The sequence below is a fragment of the Antechinus flavipes genome, chromosome 2 (genome assembly GCF_016432865.1).
Source record: "Antechinus flavipes isolate AdamAnt ecotype Samford, QLD, Australia chromosome 2, AdamAnt_v2, whole genome shotgun sequence".
NCBI lineage: Eukaryota > Metazoa > Chordata > Mammalia > Dasyuromorphia > Dasyuridae > Antechinus > Antechinus flavipes.
In genome coordinates, this window is record NC_067399.1 from 53,345,247 (window position 1) to 53,368,250 (window position 23,004).

General features: G+C 44.7%; 1 protein-coding gene across 1 annotated transcript in view; it reads right to left on the minus strand.

Annotated features, from left to right (window-relative positions):
• JPH3 (junctophilin 3) overlaps positions 1 to 23,004 on the minus strand; it is a 192,118-nt gene that overhangs the window by 21,395 nt on the left and 147,719 nt on the right. Inside the window, exons 3-4 of the mRNA XM_051974805.1 lie at positions 15,694 to 15,818; positions 6,656 to 7,566 (exon numbers count right to left, since the gene is read on the minus strand). Coding sequence (XP_051830765.1) covers positions 6,656 to 7,566; positions 15,694 to 15,818 — 1,036 coding nt within the window. The remainder of the gene's footprint in view (positions 1 to 6,655; positions 7,567 to 15,693; positions 15,819 to 23,004) is intronic.

Here is a 23,004-nt window from a genome sequence, read left to right on the forward strand (position 1 = left end):
TAAATATAATTTTAAACACAATTATAATCATTATAACAATATTAATATAATGTATAGGATTAATATATGTTGTAAATAATAATAATTTCATAAACATAATTTTTAAAATTACAAAGGCTATTAGAATAAATCAGGAAAGAGAGAAAAAGGATCTGACCATGTGAGAGACTTTGTGAGTGCAGTTAGTGATTATATGGCACTACAAGTGACGAGGTATGGCAATGGAGGACCCATGGAGAGGGAAGAGCCAGGGGCAGTTCTGAGGGTGTGGCCAGTGGTATTGCTCTCAACAGAAGGAGGGAAATTTGGAGGAGGGTTGGTTCAAGGTGGAACATGATGAGTTTGGCGCTGAACGTTTGAGTGTGGGATGTCCATAAGAAACAAGGTGGAAGCTATCCAGGAGGCGTTGGAGATGAGGGTCAGGACTCGGGGAGGGAGATCAGAGCTGCTTTGTTCTGGGCCTTCTCTTCTCCCTCTACATTCTCTCCCTTGTTATTCTCATTTGCTCCCATGGGTTCAATTATCATCTCTACACAAATATTCCCAATTCTCTATATCAAGCACTACCCTCCGTAGGGATCAGCACCTTCAATGAAACGCCTTGACCCTGACTGTGTGCTCTGCGAAGGCGGTGCTCTAGAAGAACCTCCTGAGCCTCTGATTAGCAGCCGTCTGACTCTGGCTGCCATATTGGATTTCATCATTGCCTCATTTTCAGGCAAGACGACATCAATTCTAAAACTCACGTTTCCTCAGTCTCCCCCTCCCCCCCAACCTCCTTCCTCCTTCTGGTTAGAGAGGACGGTGAGTGGACATCTGGGAGGTCTCCCTAGATCTCTGATTTAAGGAGGCAGACCAAGGCAGCTCTCTGCTCTCTCCCCCACCAAGAAAACTTTCCAGTCCCTTTGTAAATGCTGTTTTCCCCTATCAGACTGTGAGCTCCGTCAGAGTACAAATGGTCTTTCCCCTTTCTTTGCATCCTCAGAGCTTAGCACAGTGCCTGGCACACAGCAGGCACTTAATAAATGCTTATTGATAGGTTTAAGGCTGCCTCTCATTCCCTTGATCCCCACCTTCTATTTTCCCACCTAAATAAACTCAAACATGTCTTAGTGATTTTTTAAAAACTTTTTTGTTTTGGGCGGGGCAGAGTTTTTGAGTTTTTTAACACCCAAATAGAGACTATATTTCTTCGTCCTTCACCTTGCCAATCATCGGATTTGTCTGAAAATAGCCACACAGACACACGATCTCAGGAACATATATATCCTAGCTGCTTTGATGAGGAAAATAAAGTTGTAAGTGGAAGCTGGTATTTTGGTCCCAGCATGGGGGAGAGGGAAGGGGAAAGGAGGGGCAACGGCATCTTTGTGTGTAAGTATGTGGGGGGGACGGGAGTATTTTAAGAATCAGCCAACTGGCAAGAATGACAGATGGTCACAGAGACTTCAGGTAGAAGCAAAAATAGTCCTGCTTTGCGACAGGACAAATTTCATGGATGTAGCAGCATCTATGTGAAAATGAGACATGTGCACTCCCCCAGATGGCCTGCTAAAGAGGGACTTCCTTGGAGAGAGATTGAGGAGTCTCACTTGGAGAGAGAGAGAGAGAGAGACAGTCAGAGAGAAATACAGACAGACAGAGATGGAGAGACAGAAACAGAGACAGAGCATAGAGGCAGAGATAGAGGGGGAGACGGTGACAGAGAGAGACATAGAGATAGAAATACAGAGAAAGAGCATAGAGATGGAGACAGAGGGAGTCATGGAGACAGAGACAAAGAGATAGAGAGACAGAGGGAGACAGAGAAACAGAGACAGGGAGAGACAGAGACAGAGAGACAGAGAGAGACAATGAGAAAGAGAGAGACAAAGAAAAAAAGAAAACTTTCCTATCGGAATATGGACATATCCTGCTGATAGAACAAGGAGAATTTCAATAGTACTTTAAGGTTTGAAAAGCAGTTTATATATGGGAAACTATCTGATTCTCATACTAGCCCTGTAACACAGATCCTATTATTAACCTCATTTTACAGATAAGGAAGCTGAAGTCAATAGAGGTTAACTATCTGGTCCAAAATTACACAGTTGTTCATGTAAAGGATTGCTTGCCATCTGGGGGAGGGGGTGGAGGGAAGGAGGGGAAAAATCGGAACAGAAGTGAGTGCAAGGGATAATGCTGTAAAAAATTACCCTGGCATGGGTTCTGTCAATAAAAAGTTATTAAAAAAAAATTACACAGTTGTTATGTGTCTGTGGCAGGATTTGAATCCAGATCTTCCTGCTTCTAAGTCTAGCATTCTAGCCACTTCTATATCTGGCTGTCCACTGAAGGAACGCAGATGTATTTCAGATGGGTTACGGGGGACGCAGCCCAGTGTGATAGAAATAACACTATGATTGGCAGTAGCAAAGGTAATAATAGTAGCATAGTAATAAAATAATTCATTATAATATATAATTATATGCACAACATAATCTATTATACTATGATAATACTAGTATTTCTAGCATTTATATAGGACTTTAAGATTTGCAAAGCATTTTACAAATATTACTTCTTTGATCCTTACAACAACTCTGGGAGGTAGGTATTATTATTATTATCCCCATTTTACAGATGAGGAAATAGAGGCACATAAGTTTAAATGACTTGCCCAGAGTCACACTGCTAGTAAATACTTAAGGCCAAATTTGAACTCCGATCTTTCTGACTTAGTGTCTCATGTGGCTAAGGGAAAATCATCTCAGCTCCCAGCAATCTTTTCCACTGTGACATCTCATCGCTTATCCTGCTCTGTGGACATGCTGCCTGGAAACAGGGCCGAACTCTCTTCTGGCATGGGACCTGGATGGCGAAGGAACTGGGAGTGTAACAGATTCGTGGAATCAAACATGTTTCACCCGGAAGGGGCCTGAGACATAAAACAGAAATAACCCACTAATCCTAGTCCTGAGGGTGCAATTCCCTGTTGCAAACCAGGAGACCCAACTTTAGAGCTGAAATCTGTGCTCAGGTATAGACCTAAGTGAGTTATTATATAGACCTAAGTGAATATAGACCAATTTTATGGTAAATTATAAAATATTATTTACATAGAATATAGAATTTCTACAGAAATATATAGAATCTAGAATACAATGACCAGAAAACTCTTATTTCCTGAAAGTCAGAAAATCCCTGCCTTCCCCCAAAACAACACTCATCCCCTATACGATGTTATGAGAAAAAGTACCAACTCTGGAGGACTGAGAGGTTAAAATCCCACTCCTGATGTTTACAATACCCAAGTAATCTTGGGAAAGTCACTCAGTTTGCTGGAGCCTCAGTTTCCCCATCAGCAAAATGAGGGGGAGTGGGATGTAAGGACCATTAAGTTCCCTTCCAGCCATAGATACAGGATTCTTTTATAAAATTACGATCATCTGAGGCCCCAGAGATTCTGTCGTGATCATATGCAGTCATTCTAAACTTAAAAGTGGATCATTCATGTGTTATCTCTTGGTTGACTAAAATATTTAATCAGCTATAAATTCTAATTCCCATTCTGGATTGTGGATATTCTGGATAAATGGGACTGTGAACTTTGGGCAATTGCCGTGTAAATGGTAAAAACGTAGGGAGGCAGAGACCAGAACATATTCAGGTCACAATTCCCTCCTCTGCAAGAGCTGGCATTCAGTGGCATTAGTGGGGACAGTGCTGGCTTTGGATTCAGAAAGACCCGAGTTCAAAACCTGCCTCCTAGACTTATTTGCTGTATGATTCCAGGCAAGTCACTTAATTTCTCTGAGCCTCAGAAACCCTGTATTTGGCTAAAACAAATCTCACTGCCAAGCTATGAGTTTGCCAGTGAATCTGTTATCAGCCCTCCATATGGCCAAGGAACTAATGGGGAAGCTCTCCCTGGCAGCCGAAATGGGAACATGTGTGAAGATCTGGCCAGAGAACCCAAGTCCTCCTCCCATTTCCTCCTCTCTGCCCCGCCCAAAACAAAAACAAGAAGGAACCTCAGTGTCCTCATCTGCAAAATGGGGAGAATAACATCTTTCACATTTGGTTTCACAACACTCTGAGGGTCAAATAAGGTGATGTGGATAAAGTCCTGAGCAGACCCTAAAGCACTACATAAATGCCAGTTTTTTGACCTGGGGACTACATCTTGATGTATTTTACGGAATTAGTATTTGAAACTGGGGAGGATATAGGGAACAAGATGAAGTTAAATGCTGTTCCCACTTCTGATAAGGTGTGAACCCACCCAACCATCTTCAAGACTATACCAATGGATAAACCATCCCACCTCCTTATTGAGCTGACTGAAATACAAACCTTCAAGACTATACCAACACCACCCCACCTCTTTATTTCTCCTATTGAAATACAAACCATCCCACTACCTTCAGATTATACCCAGAAATAAGCCATCCCAGCTCCTCTTTATTGGTCCAATTAAAGTGTAAACCATCCCACTACCTTTAAGACTACACCAACGGGTAAGCCATCCCACCTCCTCATTTCTCCAATTGAAGTGCAAACCATCCCACTTACCTCTGATGTCTCTCTGAGCCCCATGGAGGGACACGGCCGAATGCATCCATGCATCCTCTGAACACTGGAGAAGAATAGCTCCCATTTCTATGGGGTTTTAAGGTTTGTGAAGTGCTTTCGGCACAAGCCTGAGAGGTAAGTAGTGCAAGTATTATTATTCCCCATTTCACAGATGAGGGAACTGAGGTTCAGAGAAAGTAAGCGACTTGCCCATAGTCACACAGGTAGGAACTATTCGGGGACGGAGCTGGACCCGGGTCCTCCGACTCCACGTCCAGCGCTCATTCCACCAGACCACCCCGCTGCGGCTCTGTGGGAGAGTTAGCTCTTCACATTCAATCTGCCCTCCCCGTCTCTGCTTCTCGAATCCCCTCACTGACCTTGAGGCTCGCTCCTTCAAGGAGACGCTCTGCTTCCCGCCCCTCTTTATGTACCCTAATTTCTGTGTGCGTTGGCTGTGTCTGTGATGTCCTCATACCTACTGTAATCTCCTCGAGGGCAGGGGATATTTCATTTTAATCTGACCCTTAATTAGTGCTTTCTTCAGGCTCCTCCCCTAGAGAAATCCATCTCTTGTGTCTGTGCCCTTGCTGGGGTCATTCTCCACCAAGGAGACACTCCTTCCTCGCCTCTGCTTGCAGAGTTCCTCACACCTTCCAAGACTCAGTGAACACTATGTCCTCCCCAACAAGCCTTCAAAGTCTTCTCTCTGCTTCCTGCAAGATCGTAACCCGGAAATTCCTACCTCCTCGTGCCCCATCCGAGTCAGGGCTGGGGTCTCTCCCTCTGACCAGAGAAGGCGGAGGGGGAAGAGCGGAGAGCACTTCCCAGCTCCTCTGCTTGAGGAGCGTGCTCAGAGCAACCGTCGCCTAACTTCCCACCCGGCTGCTCTCCTGGACGCGTCATTCCCGTGGTCTCTTCTCCCATTAGACTGTAAGCCCCAGGGGCGGGGGCGTCTTTGCATCCCCCGCATTTTGCACAGTGCCGGGGCATTTAAAAATGTTTGTTGCCTGGTTGATCCCCCTCAATTGCTGCGCCTTCCTTTCTTTAACTACATTATAGGTGTAGATGTTGTCTCCCTCAATCGAATAAATGTTGTCTCCTTCTCTCTCTGTCTCTCCCTGTCCCTGTCCTCTGTCTCTGTCTCTGTCAGTCTGTCTCTCATCTTTGTATATATTCGACATTTAGCATATAGCTTCGTATATAGTTACAGTGATGATCAAAGTCTGGTCCTGAGCATCCTGGGAATCTCTGAAATCCTTTCAGAGAGTCTACAAATTCATAATTAGTTTTTATTTTTAATGTGCTCAATATCTATAACTATAAACCACATAAACAAAAACTCTTTGGACAGATCCTCAATCATTTTTAATGGGGTCAAGATATTGAGAACAAAAGTTTGAGGACCACTGTGGTAGGATCTTATTAAATGCTTATTGAATCAAATAAAAGCAGGAACTCAACCTTATCCAAACTTTGAATCTGCCCCACTCACTAACACAGGGCTCTATACACAGCAGGTGCTTAAGAGAGATTTATTTAATTGCCCACTGAGCAGTTCAACAGTTTGCAATTTCCTGATGAAAACAATATGCTTTCCACCCAGTGTGGCTGCCATTCTTTACTGATTTCCTTTACCTGGGCCTTCCTTAGTCAGTCTCACAGATCCAGCCCACCTCCAGCAGGGGGGAAAGGAGAAGACACAATTGATAACACATTAGGAAGTGTGATCAGCTGGGGGTGATGAAGACAAATGGGAGTCCTGATTAGGCCACTGGGGGGCATCTATTGGAGAACCCCAAACCTAAGGCCCTGCTAACGGAAAGACCATGTGGTACAGTGGAAAAAAACATCAGATCTGGAGTCTGAAGACCTGGATTCAAATCCTGTCTGTGATGCTTACTACCTGTGTGACCTTGGGCAAGCAAATTCCCCTCCCTGGGGCTCGGTGTCCTCATCTGTAAAAAGAGGGGTTTGGACGAGATATCCTCTGAGGTCCCTTCTTCTAAATTCACAGTCCTCCAGGGAGGACCGCCGCCATCCCCCATGGCCTGGCCCTTCCCCCAGGCTGAAGAAAAGGAGACATGCTATACTCACTTACCGTACTGGACTTTAACTCATTCCCATTTTCTTCATCAGATTCTAGTGCAACAGGTAAGGATTTCTGGGGTGGGGAGAAGGTTAAGTCCCATCTCAGTAGCCGGGGCTCGGCTTTGTCCCCGAGCCTTAGATTTTCCAGTTTTTGCACTGTGGGTTCGGCAGAAGACGACGGCCTGAAATTCTCCTTATTCTGGGACTTGGACCTCAGTCTCTGCACCCCGAAGGCCCGGTCGTCGGAGCGGTGATCCTCCACCAAGCTCCGGCAGGCCCCGGCTTTGCTGTAGTGTCTTTTTTGGGTGTGCACCTCTTGCATATAAGAATCCATCCTCATGAGGGGCTTCATCTCCATCTCATAATTGCTTAGCTTCTCGTCCAACTCCAGCAGCTTGGGATTCCCTGAGCTGTGGTTGTTGGATCGGTGGTGGGAAGTCCATGAGAACGGGGTGGGGGAATCCGCCCACCTCTCCCGGGGCTTGTGGTTCCCCGACGAGGACGCCGGGTGCTTGTGACCCGAGCTGCGGCCGCGGTAGTCGTCCCCAGGCTGGCAGCTCCGCAGGGCACCGCTCCGCACCCCTCTCGACCCCCCCACCTTCTCATCGCCCCAGCTGTTGGGTCTTAGGTAGTCCCCACCCCGGCCCTCCAGCAGCATCTGGATCTCCCCGCCTCGCTCCTCATCCACAGAGATCTGCCGGGAGAAGTGAGCACTCTTGTTTCGGGAGGCAGGGATCGGCGGGGGCGTGATCGAGGGGCTGGCAGGGAAGCTCTGGAGGGGGCTGTCATCGGGGGTGAGGTCGGAAGGGGTTGTGCCTTTCCGGTACAGCTCAGGGCTTTCTTGCTGCAACGGGGTCCCCGTGGAGATCACTTCGATGTCGTCGCTCGAGTTTTGACGCTTTGGCCTCTGGCATTCAAGTCCTTTATAGAGGAAGATATGAAGGAGAAACAATGTCAACGTTACCCAGAGATTACGCAGGGTTCTAAGTGGGTACTCTTGAGTTATGTGATGGTCTTATTCCCTGCCCATTTCTCCATGCCGGGGCCTCGCGTCTGACCCCCCAAGCAATTATCAATTAGCCATGATTCACCCTCTCTGAAGCCATCAATTATTAACAGAAAAGGAGAAAGAGAAGAGATAAAGAGAGTTAAAACTGGTCCGACATCTTTCAGTTCTTCAAAGTACTTCTCCTTTCTATATGAATATAATGGAATATTATTGTTCTTTAAGAAATGATGAGCAGGCTGATTTTAGAAAAGCCTGCAGACTCCCATGAACTGATGCTAAATGAAGTGAGTAGAACCAAGAGAAGACTATACACAGTAACAATAAGAGTATGTAATGATCAACTGTGATAGACTCGGCTCTTCAACAATAAGTTGATTCAAGGCAGTTCCAACAGACTTGTGATGGAAAGTGCCATCCACATCCAGAGTGAGAACCATGGAGACTGAATGTGAATCAAAGCATAGTATTTTCACCTTTGTTGTTACTGTTATTGTTGCTATTATTTGCTTGTTTTTTTCTTTCCCATATTTTTTCTCTTTTCATCTGATTTTTCTTGCACAGGATGATGAATATGGAAATATGATTAGAAGAACTGCACATGTTTAACTGATATCAAATTACTTGCTGTCTTGGGTGGGGGGGAGGAAGAGAGAAGAAAAATCTGGACAAAAGGTTGTGAAAGTTTGAAACTATTTTTGCATGTATTTGGAAAAATAAAATACTATTAAAAGAAATAAAGTACTTACCCATTTTCCACATTTATTTGACCCTGCCATTAATGCCATGAGGGAAACCAGGTATCATTATGCCCATTTCATGGGTGAGAAAATTTAGGTGCAAAATGGCATAACAGGAGTGAGTACTTGGATTTATAACCAATGGAGGTTGATGTAATCCTGGTTCTGACATTTGCTACCTATGAACAAATAACTTAATCTCTGCAGTTTTTTATATGTAAAATGATGGGATGGGACCATGACTACCAAGATCTCTTCTAATTCAAAATCTATTAATTCACATGACTTGGCTAAGATAACACAGCTAGTTAGTCACAATATTAGATAAAGACTAGAATCTGCATCTCCGGGTGACTCCCCTCAAGGCCACAAGATTGCATCACTTCTGGTGCATAAATAGATGTTGGACCTTAAAACTGGCCTCTGCATTAGCTAATTTACCAGGAATCTCCTCTTGCCCTGGCTCACTCCTGTGTGTGTGCTTGGGATGGGATAATATAGAAATGGGTCATCAAGAATGGCTGGCTAGATTAGAGTAAACCTGAAAAAGGTCTTGAGGTGATGATGGGGCCCAAGCTGAGTATAAATCAGCAATGCAGGATTGTCATTGAGAAGGTAGGGGCGGAGCAGCTAGATGGCTCAGTGGATAGAGGACTGGTGCTGAAGTCAGGAGGACCAGAGTTCAAATCTGGTCTCAGACACTTTAAGACTTCTAAGCAAGTCACTTAACCCCAATTGCCTCACCAAATAAACAAGTAAATAAAATAACAATAAATAAAAAGGGAGGCGTGTAGACCTAAAAGGAGAGTTCCTATAACCACTCAGTGACTTAGCATGGTCAGCTCCTTCTGTGAGTACTCTTCAGTTCTAGGCTTCAAGACTAGGGGGATGCAGAGGAAAACAGTGAAAAACAAGGGGGATGGCTGATGGTTCTCTGAGTAAAGATTAAAGAACTGGGCTTATTTACCTTAGAAAAGGAAACGTTAGAAGGATAGGATTATAATGTTGAGAAGGGTTAGGAATTATTAGGGGCTGCCCCTATAGGAGTAAAGGAGAGGAATGCAGACTGCAGAATGAGAGATTTGTGTTGTTTAGTCTTTCTAGTTATATCTGGGATTTTCTAGGCAAAGACACTGACATAATTTACCATTTCCTTCTTTAGCTCATTTTACAGATGAGGAAACTGAGGCAGGCAGGGTTAAGTGACTTGCCCAGGGTCACATGGCTAGTGAGTGTCCGAGACTGGATTTGAACTCAGATCCACCTGACTCCAGACCTGTCATTCCATGCACTGAGCCACCAAGCTGCCCCTATGAAGGGTTTAGGTTAGATAAAAAAAATTTCTCAGCCTTGGGAGATGTTTAACTCCCCCAAACCTCAATAGTTTTCCTTTCTTTGGGCTTCAGCTTCCTTTTCTTTAGAATAAGGATTTTGTATCCCATAATCTTTAAGCTTCCTCCTTTTCTAGCATTTTACCATTGTATAAGTTTCTTTGATTTCTAGTAGGCTGAGAGTCTGCTGGGAAAAGGAGGGGAATCATAAAAGAGAACCTATCCTGGAGGACAGAGACCCTCTCCTCTCTCTGTTTAAATGTGTGTTTGTGTGTGTGTACATGGATGCACACACACATACACATCTATTTGAATGGGTGTGTATGTGTGTATATATATATAAATGCACACATATATATGCATGTATTTTTTAATATGAGTATGTCTGTGTGCCCTTAACACTTAGCACAATATCTAGCACACAGAAGGCTCTTGATGAACAATTTCCTAGATAACATATCTCTGAGAGCAGGATTTTTCTATCTCTTACATATGTATACACACATACTTTCTCTCTCTCACATGTACATAACTACACACCCTATTCTCTCTTTTTTTTCTCTGTCTGTTTCCCTCTCTGTCTTTCTCTCTGTTTTCTATCTCTGTTTCCCTGTTTCACTCTGTCTTTTTCTTTCTTTGTCTCTTATTTCTGTTTCTGTCTTTCTCTCTCACACCCCCATGTACACACACACACACACACACACACACACACACTCCTTCTCTCTCCATATACACACACAAACACACACACACACAGAAAGAGATAGAGATGGGGAAAGGAAAAAGGAGAATGGGAAAAAAAACAAAAGAAAAAAGGGGGGAAATTTGACAGAGATACAGGAAGAGGGAAGGAGAAAGAAACGAAGAAAAGGAGAGAGGGAGAGAAAAGAAAGAAAGAGGAAGGGATTAAAAGAAGAGAGGAAGAAAAGTGGAAGAAAAAGAGAAAGAGTGGGGGAGAGAGAAAGAGGAACAGAAAAAGAAAAGAAATGAAAAAGGGGGAGAAATTGAGAGAGATATAGGAAGATGGAAGGAGAAAGAAGAGGAAAAGATTGAAAGAAAAGAGAAAAAAGGTGAAAAGAGAGACAGAAAGAGACACACACACAAAGAGAGTGTGTGTGAGAGAGAGAGAGAGAGAGAGTGTGTGTGTGTGTTTGTGTATGTGCATCTTTAGCACTTAATACAGTGCCTGGCACATAGTAGGCTCTTAACTGACAAATTAGTGTTCTAGCTCATACTCAGAGGATCTATGGTTGAAGAAGATCTTAATAGATGATCTTTAAGGACCTCTTTCGTACTCTTTCCCCAATGTGATTCTTCCTCCTGCCTCCCGCTACCTCTTGGCTGTTGAATGGATTGAACCAGGTTTGCAGAGCGAATGAATGAATCATCTGGACCATTCTAAAAGGTGCCTTGGAGGCCGGTCCCGGCCACACCTGTCTTGACCTCTCCTCCACTTCACCCCGCCAACAGCTAACCCCAGAGGAAGTTTGGGAAATAAAGAGGCTGACCTTGAAGTTCATTCTCTTGCTTTCTGTGATCCTCTGTCCTCTTATTCCATCACAAGGGGCCCCAGAGACACTGCCCGTTCCCAGCTGTACCCTCTAGCTCCCTGTTCTCCCCCAAGGCCCCTCCTGGCCCAGTCCAGCCTTCACTCCAGTACCACGTATTTTATTTAGATCCACAGATTAGCCAAGCCTTTCACCTTGCCCCAGCCCTGCGCCATCTGTTCAGCATCTGAGAACCCCAAGTAAGGATGCTTCTGCTTCTCCCTCACTGCCCTCCTCGTCACAAGTGCAATGGGCCCTCGCCAAACTGCAGGGGGCAGGAGAGGAAGAGGCACCTGCTCACGACGGCCTTTGTCTTTAACCTGCTGCTTGGCCCTGGCACGTCACAGGTGGCACGGGGTCACTCTGCCACTCACGGTGGCACCCGCAGGCTCCGAGGCCCAGGCAGTCCTGGAAGCCAGAGGCCCAGAGCCCGACAAGAGCCCCCGAAGGTGGGCACTGGTGCCAGCACCTGGAGAGGGCACCCATGAGGTACCTGCGGGAGAGTGCTGGTGGCAGCCTTATGCCATAGCGCTCATCTTCACAATCCTGCCTTTGAGCAGCTCACCCAGCTGGGAAATGATCTTTGGCTAAAATTAGTTCCTAAGCATGTGATATTCCTGGAAGAATCATTGTTAAAATGCAAAACAGTACACGCAGCCTTTACGCTTTAATGCCAATGTCTTTGTTTCTCTTACTCCTTTCCCGGGACTTCTCATGTCCCAGAGCTAGCCAGACCCAAGTCCTCCCCGCCCGTCTCCTGCACCCACGGGCCGATCACCTCATTCAGGGGCCGAAGGGATTGGGGGGAGAATAAACCACTCTGAAAATTTTCAGCAAAATGGCCCCCATCCTGGCTCCCAAGACTCCCGACCTAGGCAGAAATGATAAAGATAGAGTGTTCCCTCATGGCAGGGTCACTGAGTCAGAGGGAGCCCATTCAATCAGGACCCTCCACACTTCTAAAAAGTGGCCTGGGTTTCCCAACAAACATAAGGGGCTCAATATTTGTCAAGATGTTTCATCAAGTCCCAGGTGCCCACATTTGCCCACCACCATATTTCCAGGCCCAACCTGTCCAGGGCTGCTGTGGTCCAAAGTCCACACTATGGTTAGGACACTGCCACTAGCCAAAGCCCTCAACATTAGCTTTGGGCCTTGCAAAGGCTCCTAAAGAGAAACAGAAAAGACACTAAGAGTGCAAAGACCAAACAAGGAACAAATTAAACATAAGATATGATAAATTCTCTAAAATCCAGGTCCTTAACCTGTGGTTCATGACCTTATGTGGGGTCTCATAACTGAATGTGGGGGTTACAAAATTATGATTATAAGCAAATATTTGGTTTGCATACCTATTTTATAGATCTATATTTTGGGGGTTATGCAAAACTTTCTTAGGCAAAAAGAGGTCATGAGAAGAAAAAATTTTAAGAAGCTCTGATCTAAAACATGACTTTCAGGAAGTGATAGAGAATTAGAAAGGTCTCTGAGCAGAAGATGCTTTATGGGAGAGACCCCCAAGTATCTGAAAATTGTAGAAGTGAGACCTAGTTAAACTACTTGGGCTAGGAACTGGGGGGAAATGGACAGGAGAGAGGTGAGCTTGGGATTAAGTGGGAAGAGAGAAAAGGGGAAAGAGGAAGAGGGAGAGAGAGGGAAGGAAGAGGAAAGAAAGAGAAAAGGAAAGAGAGAGAAAGAAGAAAGGCAGGCAGGCAGGAAAGAAGAGAGAGAGGAAGGGAGGGAGGGAGGGAGGGAGGAAGGAAGGAAGGAAGGAAAAGAGAGAGAATCATTAAAAGTAAAGACACACAAGTGTAAACAAGTTCACAAAGAGATACAAAGAAACAGGCTTCCTCTGGTTACTCTCTTGCTACTTTAATGCTCACTTTTCTGAAACAGAGAGCACTGGGTAGTCTCCTCCGCTGTTCTTTGTTCTTTTCTGTGTATTTAAAGCTCTTTTCAATGCTTGTCAAATTCCTCATAAAAGAGTGAAGAAGAACAAGCATTGGGGCTGAAATGCTCGACTCTGACAAGGGAGTGCAGGCCCGGGGCCGGCCCCAACAGGGGGTCTCACGCTGCCCACCGAGAGAAGGCCCAGGCAGACGGAGGGTGTCTCGGGGAGCGTCTCGGGGAGCCGGGCCGCTTGGCTGCGTCTGGGAATTTTGTTTCTGGGAGCCCAAGCCATTTCCTAACACAAAGGAGTGAGACCCAGGGGTTAGTGCTGAGAGGAAGAAAGCCCTTTGTCTTTGATGAACCAGGAATGAGACTGTGGGCAAGGGGAATGGAGAGATCATCGTCAAATAATTAACCCTGGACTCAGGAGAGTTCTGGGTTCAAGTCCCGCCACATCTTCCTGACGCATCCAGCCTTAAGTAAGTGTGGTTAAATCGCTTAATGTCTCAGAGCCCCCAAGCGATTCTAGGGCAGTGAGCTAATCTGTTCTGTTGTTGCTGAGGCAATTGGGGTTCAGTGACTTGCCCAGGGTCCCACAGCCAGGAAGTGTTAAGTGTCTGAGGGCAGATTAGAACTCGGGTCCTCCTGGCTCCAGAGCTGGGGCTCTGTCCACTGCGCCACCGAGCAGCCCGACATTGGGCTAATCTTGAAACTGCATCACTGATATTCACTGGGTAGAGGAAAAGTCGCACAGATCTGGGTGGGAGGGGCCTCGGGAGCCCTCACTGAGAACCTGCCGCCCCGGGAGATGAGGGGACGTCCAGGATCCCAAGTATCACTGTCAGGCAGACTCTGCCTCCGACGCCGCTGCTTCCGCAGCTGGGCACCCCCCTCCCCCCACCTCCGCGGCCGTCCCCTGCACCGAGGAGCCCGAGCCCAGTGTGGAAAAGCCCAGCCGGGGGGCTCAGGAGCATCCCCACACGCATGATGGGGGGGGCAGCTATAATAACCCAGGGAGAGGAACACCAGCTCACTCCCAACCTAGGAATTAGAAATGTCAGCGTAAGGTGTTGACAGAAAGAGTCCGACAGACCCACAATCCTGTGTTTTTCTGCAAGAACAAGAATTTTCTGCAGCACAGAACAAGATCAGGGGCCAGCTTCTATGATGACAAGGTAGAGTTTTATACACAACACACACACGTGCACATCCATATACACAAACACAACATATATGTGCACACACACAGATAATCATGTACATATAAAGTTCTGCCCATTACATATACACACAAATGCATACCCATGCACACACACAAACATGTGTCCACACAACACACACATGCACATATATGTGCGACACAAAATGCACAAATGTTTTCTACATGCACACACATAAACACAGCAGTGTACACATGCACACAGAAATAGACACACTCACATACAAGACCACATGCACTAACATATATATAATCACACATACACACAGCAACACACCATGAATAAACTCGATACACAAAATATGTACACATGCATGATACACACATAATACAAAGTACATAATACAAGCTATGCAACACACACATGCACACAGACATGAACAAACTTTTACACACCAACGCAATACACTAACATATACACACATGCACACAGTGTACATGTGCACGTTTGCACACACCTATATGTATGTACACACATTCATTGTACACAAAGCGATACACAATACACATACACACAGTGCACAAGCATACAAATGGTACACTGTACACAAATACATTCACACACCAAAGCAACGCACTATCACACACACATGCATACAGTGCATAAGTGCACGTATGCACACACATATATACATGTACACACATATATTGTACACAAATGCACAAATACATTCACACATCAAAGCAATGCACTATCACACACACGTGCACACTGTGAACATGCGCATGTATGCACACACATACATGTACATACGCACACATTGTACACAAATGCACAAATACATTCACACATCAAAGCAATGCATTAACACACATACACATGCACACAGTGCACAAGCACACAAATGGTACACTGTACACAAATATATTCACACATCAAAGCAATGCACTATCACACACACATGCACACACATGAATACACATACATATGCACATACATCTGCATGCCAAAGCATTGCACTGATATACACACAGTACACAAGCAAATGCACACGTGCACACAGATACACATCTGCACCCAAAGCAATGCACTGACACACATATATATGCACAAATCGCTCATGCACAGACATTGCACTAACACACATGAACGCACACAAATACATGTGCACACACCCACGTGGTCTGCGATACCCTTTGGAGGCAGGAGAGTGAAAAGGGGTCCAAGAGCAGAGCACGATGGTGGGATTAGCAGAGCCTGGTTTCATGGGTGATGAGGAGGGCGTCCTGGGTGGCCGGCGTTTGGGGGACTTCTCAGACGGCCACTTGGTGCAGCCTCCTGCCCCCGAACCCTCCCCGATCCCGGCCAACTCACCATTTTCCCTGTGCTGGAAGGAAGGTGAGAACTCTTTGGCAGTGATCCTGGCCATCCGGGCTTCTTCCTGGGCTTTCTGAGCTGCGGTGAGGGCTGCCTCCGCCTTGGCCCGGGAGTGCGAGGTCCTACATAAGGGGAGAGACAAGGGAAATGAGAGAAGCCCGTTCCAGGGCTGCAGAAGGGGAGGGAGCTCACGGCGGCTAGTCCCCACGTATCAAGCACGCACATAGTCCGGCCGGGGGCAGAGCGGGGATGCCCTGCAGAACGACACAGAAGCCATGGGCGTCCGGCCCCTGCCGGGGAGGAGGCTCCCTGCCGCAGGAGATGGCTGTCCCACTTAGGAAGTTTTCCCACCATGGAACACTCGCCCACTGCCCACCACCCACTACACTATCTGTCTGTTATCTACCTGCCAGTGGGAACAAGGAAAGCAGGAGTGGAGGGTGGAGCAGTCACTGAGCCCACATCATTGTTTTATAGGTTGGGAACTCGAGGCTCAGAAAGTTTAAGTGACTGTCCCGGGATCAAACAGCTGGTAAGTGTCAGGAGCAGAATCTGAACCCAGATCCGTGATTCCAAGCTGCATTCTCTCCATTATGTCACGCTGCGCTCCTCCCTCTCTCCCAATAACGATCACAGCCAACACTGATCTCATGCATTAGCATTTACAAAATGCTTTACAAAAAGGAGAGACAGAGACAGACAGATAGAGATAGAGAGACAGAAAGAAAGGGGGGGAGGAAGGAAGACCACAGATGGAGAACTGGAAGGGACTGAGACGCCTCCATCTTACAGAGGAGGGAGCAGAGGCACAAAGGGGAAGGAGCTTGCCAGAAATCACAGATAGGAAATGTCCGATCCTGTTTCTCTGCCCCTCAGCATGTCCATGAACAGGTTGTGGAACCCAAACAGAAGCGCTTGCTGCTGCTGGTCCCGGGCCAGGGAGAGACCCTCCAAGAAGAGACCATGAGCTCTTCTCGCAAAGGTCAGGACAGATTTTCTGCCGGGATGGTGCTGTCTCCCTCCCTAGAGTCTTCCTGGGAAATATTCCAAAGAACTGCTGAGGACGGAGGGCTACTGAAATCTGAGATTCCAAGCTAGAAGGAGCCTGAGCTCAGCTTCTCGGGCAGCAGGCAGGCAAAAAACATTCATTAAGCACTCACTCTGTGCCAGAGGCTGTGCTAAGATGGAGAAGGAGGGATTTAAAAAAAGGAAAAACATGGTTCCTGCCCCCAAAGGCCTAATTTTCTAAAGGGGAAGATAACATGCTGATAAGTTCATATATTATCCATCCATCATCCATCCATCCATCCATCTATCTATCTATCTATCAATTCATCCATCCATCAATCTGCTATCTATGCTTATCTATCAATCTATTATTCATCTATTTATCATCCATCAACTCATCATTCACTTATCAATCTATCCATCATTCTTTTATATATCTATCAATCTATTCATCAATGTATCTTTATTATCTATATATCCCTCTATCTATACTCATATATGTATATAATATATTCCATAGTGACATCTATAGCTATATCTATATCTATATATAATTTGTGTATATAGGTATATGTATACATACACCATGGCATATATTATACATACACATATATCATGGTATATATCAGCATTTCTTAAACTTTTTCCACTCATGACTCCTTTTTACCCAAGAAATGTTCATAGATATATGAAATATGTATACAAACCAAACATTTCCTAATATTTATAATTATCATATATGAATACTTATTAATAATCATTTTACAACTCCCCCATTCAGTTACATTATCTGATATGGGATCATGACCCATAGTTTAAAAAGCTTTGTATATATTATATATCCACATGATGGTATAATGTATATGATATTTTGATATGAAAAATATGTATAACACACATGTGGTATATGGTATATATAGATATGAATTATATATAATTGCATATTATATATGATATAATGCATCATACATATTATTTGGTATATATAGCACATATATAATGTGTGTGTATATATATATATGTATATATACCATGTGATAAAGAGATATAGTATTACATATATTTGTACAATATGATTTCTATGTAATATGTGTATGTATATTATGTAGGATATAGATAGTATCACATATAATGTTCACATATTATATAACACACATGTACCACACATACATACCATATAACACACAGTATGTATGATATACTTACCACATATGTTGCTTGTTATATAAATTATGTGTGTGTATATGCTCACCCACATATACAAACCTCCCATTCCCCCATTCACACACACACACACACACACACACACACACACACACACACACACACTGTTTCAATGGAAGTGAATCTCCTAAGGGAAGGCAGCGGCAGGGCACCCTGCAAGGGCTCCTGCAGATCAGAGCCGAGTCTTGAAGGAAGCCGGCAGGCAGAGGTCAGAGGGAAAGCGTCCCCTGAGTCCACTTTTCATTGAGCACGGCCCCAGAGATGTGAGGAGCACAGACTGAGCACAGACTGACCCTGTGAGCTACTGGCTTGGGGGGGACGGGTCTCCTTAGGGGCCTTAATAGTGCGTGAGATGCGTGAAATGATGCTGTCACCGCCGCAACCATCATTCTCAACATGCCCAGGTTGTTGTGAGGATAAAATGAGCTGGTACCCTTTCCATTATTCTCTTCCACTATACTAACTCCGCATGAAATCCTGGCAGCGTCCCGTCGGGTCTAGTCACCGTCCCCCCAAATACGCAAGGACTGTTCCTGCTTCGGTGGCACTCTGATGTAAGTGCTCTGCATCCCCCATCCTCATCTCCCATGGGTGCCTTCTACTTCTTTCTCTTCTATTCTAGTCCCACCTATTTGTCAGTGCCCATGCTTAATAAAAAATAAAGCTAGCCAGCATTTACAGAATGCTTTAAGGTTAGCAAAGGACTTTACAAATACTCTTATTTAGCAATAACCATGGGAGGCAGGTACTCTGATGATCAACATTTTACAGATAAGGAAACTGAGGTTGACAGAAATTAAGTGACTTGCCAAGGTCACAGAGCTGGCAAAATGTCTGTTAAATTTGAACTCAGATCTTCACTGCTTTGGGTCTCATGCTGGATATCCACTGTATTACCCCCCTACCTCAAATAAGTGTGACCTTCTCCATGAAGCAATCCAGGAAAGGCCTCGCCATTCTAGCCTGCTTATGGGTTCTGTTTCCTCTAATTTAAAATGTCAGAGCTGGGAGGGCCCTTAGAAAATGGAATGTGAGAGCTGGGAGGGCCCTTAGAAATGGAATGTCAGAGCTGGGAGGGGCCTTAGAACATGGAATGTCAGAGCTGGGAAGGCCCTTAGAACCCTGAATGTCAGAGCTGGGAGGGCCCTTAGAACCCAGGATGTCAGAGCTGGGAGGGCCCTTAGAACCCAGGATGTCAGAGCTGGGAGGGCCCTTAGAACAGAGAATGTCAGAGCTGGGAGGGCTTCTAGAACACAGGATGTCAGAGCTGGGAGGGCCCTTAGAACATGGAATGTCAGAGCTGGGAGGGCCCTTAGAACCCAGGATGTCAGAGCTGGGAGGGCCCTTAGAACCCAGGATGTCAGAGCTGGGAGGGCCCTTAGAACCCAGGATGTCAGAGCTGGGAGGGCCCTTAGAACACAGGATGTCAGAGCTGGGAGGGCCCTTAGAACCCAGGATGTCAGAGCTGGGAGGGCCCTTAGAACATGGAATGTCAGAGCTGGGAGAATCCAAGCAAGAGACAATTAGAACTGGAAACAAACTCAAAAACAATCTTAAACTTCTTCCTTTCCCAGAACAGGGATCAGAAGTCCAGAGAAGTAGACAGGCTTGGCCTGAGGTAACTTGTATTATATCCAAATCTAGAATTGAATTGTCTAATAGAAGAGCACGAAATTTGTTTGTTTGTTTTTTTAAATAGAGCTTCCATTTTCCCTCAAGTAGTCCTACAAAATATAACTTACCCCTCACCCCCACCAAAAAAAGGGCAAATGAATCCTTAGAAAAGGTTTCTGGACACAGGCTCACACAGGCTTACTGGCATCCAGCCCCCTACTCATGTACCAATCCTGGCCCGGCCTGACTTATACATGTCTGTTCTGCTCCCTCTGATGTTCCTTGGAAGAATTCAGCTTCTTTGCTATTGAATTAAAGAAATCCAGACACTCCAACATAGGCTGCCATTTCTGACTGGGAAACCTTCTGGGAATAACAACAAAAACACTCTCCTGTGTTGTTTTTCTGAGTTTCCTGTAATTTCTCCTGAATGAGAAGTGGCAGAATGCTCGGCAGGGCTGGTTCCCAGGAGGGCCCTGGCCAGGCCAGACAGAGCTACTCCCTGCAGTCCACGGGTGGCTGTGGGCATGGCTCCCAAAGCCCGGACAGGATGTCCCTCTCTGCCTTCTGTCCCTATAACCCTGGAGCCCAAACTACTACATTTGGAACAGTACCTACTGGAGGCATGGGAGCCTTCCAGACTCTGACCCCAATTACTTACAGTGTTTTGGGTGCTGTCGCTATTTCCGAGGGCTCACTAGGACAAAACCTCTGCCTACCATTTGAATCGATCCCAACCATTAGTCTTATCAGTCAACGTGCATTTATTAAGTGCTTACTGTGTCCCCTAAGAGCTGGGGATAGATAAAGGCAAAAAAAAAAAAAAAAGATCCTTATTCTCAAGAAGCTCATAAGGGAGGCAAACATGAAAACAACTCTGTACAGACAGGTTACAGACAGGCTAAATCAGAGATGGCCAGGTATATGATGTATGCTACATACGGAATAAATCAGAAGTTATTTGGAAGGGATGAAGCTCTAGTAGCTGGGAGGGGATGCATTTAAGGCAAGGGGAAGACCAGGAAAGGCTTCTTGCAGAAGGTAGGATTGGAGCCGAGTCTTGAAGGAAATCAGAGAAATTAAGATGAGATGGAGATGAGCAACCCAGGCAAAGGACTGTCGAAATAAAGGCTCCGGGATGGGAGATGGAAGGAGTGTGGAGTCTGAACAACCAGAAGTAGGTCAGTGTGGCTGAACTGTAGAAAACATGGAGCAGAGTCAGGTATAAGAAGTCTGGAAGGATGGGCAGGCAGAGCAAGGTTGCAAAGGGCTCTAACTGCCAAAAAGAAGGCTCCTTTTGATCAGAGATCCACTAGGAGCAATATCAGAACTTCACATTGGAAGGAGTCTAGGCAAATGATTTCCCCTGTGCTCCTGACCCCAAATGGTCCTAGTCTTATTACCTTGCCTTATCGAGGCCAAATGGAAGGAAGTCATTTTCCCCTGTCTCAGTCCCTCCTCTTCTGCTTCCTCTGTCCAGTCCTGGGATTTTCTTGCTATCTCATGCCAAGTTTCAAAGGAACGTGATTTGATAAGGAAGGCAGAATGGTGGCGTCAGAAGCCACGGATTTTACACCTGACATTTGTCTCTGAGTAATCATGAGACCTCGGACAAATCCCTCCTTTGGTCTACTATAGATATGAGTTTTCTCATCTGTGAAACTAAAGACGTAGAGGTAGGTAGAATAAAGACTATTTTTCTGTTCAATCTAACTTGTAATGAAGAAAAAATCTGATCTCAGACACTCAACACTTACTAGCTGTGTGCTCCTGGACAAGTCACTTAACCCCAATTGCCTCAGGAAAAAAACAAAACAAAATAAACAAACAAAAAAAACCCAAAGAAAATCCAATACTGAAATTTTGTTTGACAACCTATAATCACTATTCTGTTCTAGAAGTCCCCTACCTCTCTGCTATAATGGAACAGGTGTGCTCTTTCCCAGGACTCTACTGAATTTTCCCCAAAAGTTTTTTTTTTCCTTTTAAGCTAACCTTTCATTTACATTATCGCAGTCATGGTACATGGTATTCTCTTGATTCGGTTTACCTTGTTTTGCCTTGTTTCATGAAGATGCTCCAACATTTCTCTGAATTCCTTACATTTATCATTTTCTGCTGTCCAATTATATTCCATTGCATCATTTAAGCCATTCCCCCAATGATGGGCCCCAGTTGTGTTTCCTTTGTTGTCACAAAGAGTATGGCTATGAATATTTTGTCATGTAATGAACCTGTCTTTGACACCCTGTGGTATGTGTCTGGTAAGAGAATTATTATTAATAATAACTAGCATTTATATTGCACTTAAAGGTTTGCAGAATGTTTTACTAATATTATCTCATTTAATTATCATAACAACCCTGGGAAGTAGGTGCTATTATTACTTTTATTTTACAGATGAGGAAACTGAGGCAGAAAGAAGTGAAGCGTCTTGCCCAGGGCCACACAGCTAGTAAGTATCTGAGACTAGATTTGATCTCAGGTCTTGCAGACTTGAGGTCTCCCTACCTCTCTTTGATCTTTATCCATCTTTATCCATTGTGCTACCTTGCTGCCTTGAAAGAATGGAACTTTTAGTTATTCTTAAAAAAAAAAAAAACAAAAAAAAAAAACTCTTCCATCACAATGACAATGTAATCAAGAAAGTTTGAAGCCAGGGCAGCTAGATGACACTGGCCCTGGAGTCAGGAACACCTGAGTTCAAATTCAGCCTCAGATACTTGCTAGATGTGTGATCCTGAGTAAGTCACATAAACCACATTACCACCCACAGGAAGAAAGAAAGGAAGGAAGGAATAGAGGGAGAGAGGGAGGAAGTTTGAAGCTTTCTATGGCTCCACCAATAGGAATCAATGCACCTGCCTTTTCACAGTCTTTCCAATACTGTCCATTCCCATCTTTTTTATCTTTGCCTATCTATGTGGAGGAGTATATGTTTGTGTTTATGTGCGTATATATGTATGTACACATGTATGTGAGAAATATCATAATTGTTTTAATTTGCCTTTCTCTTCCTATTAGTGATTTCAAGCATTACCTCATATGATCCTTTATAGTTTAGAAATCTTTTAAAAAATCCAAACAAATCCAAACCTCTTTATTTCCTTTGTCTGTTGGAGAATAGCTCTGGATGTTTATATTTCTGTCAATTTCCTGCATATATCAGATATCAAGCTTCACTGAGTTTTTATTATATTTCCCTCTTTATTTTTAATCCTGTATCCCCTGATTTTATTTTTGCAAAAGCTTTTAAAATTTCATTTCAAGTCAATAAGTACATATTGGGCATCTACTTTGGACAAGGCACTGTGCTATATGCTGGGGATGCAAAGAAAGGCAAAAAAAAAAAAATCCCTGCCCTCAAGGAGCTCACAGTCTAATGGACAGAAGAAGCAAATAAGTGTGTACAAATAAGAATAAATTAATGATAGTATCAGAGAGGAGGTAGTAAAATGAAGA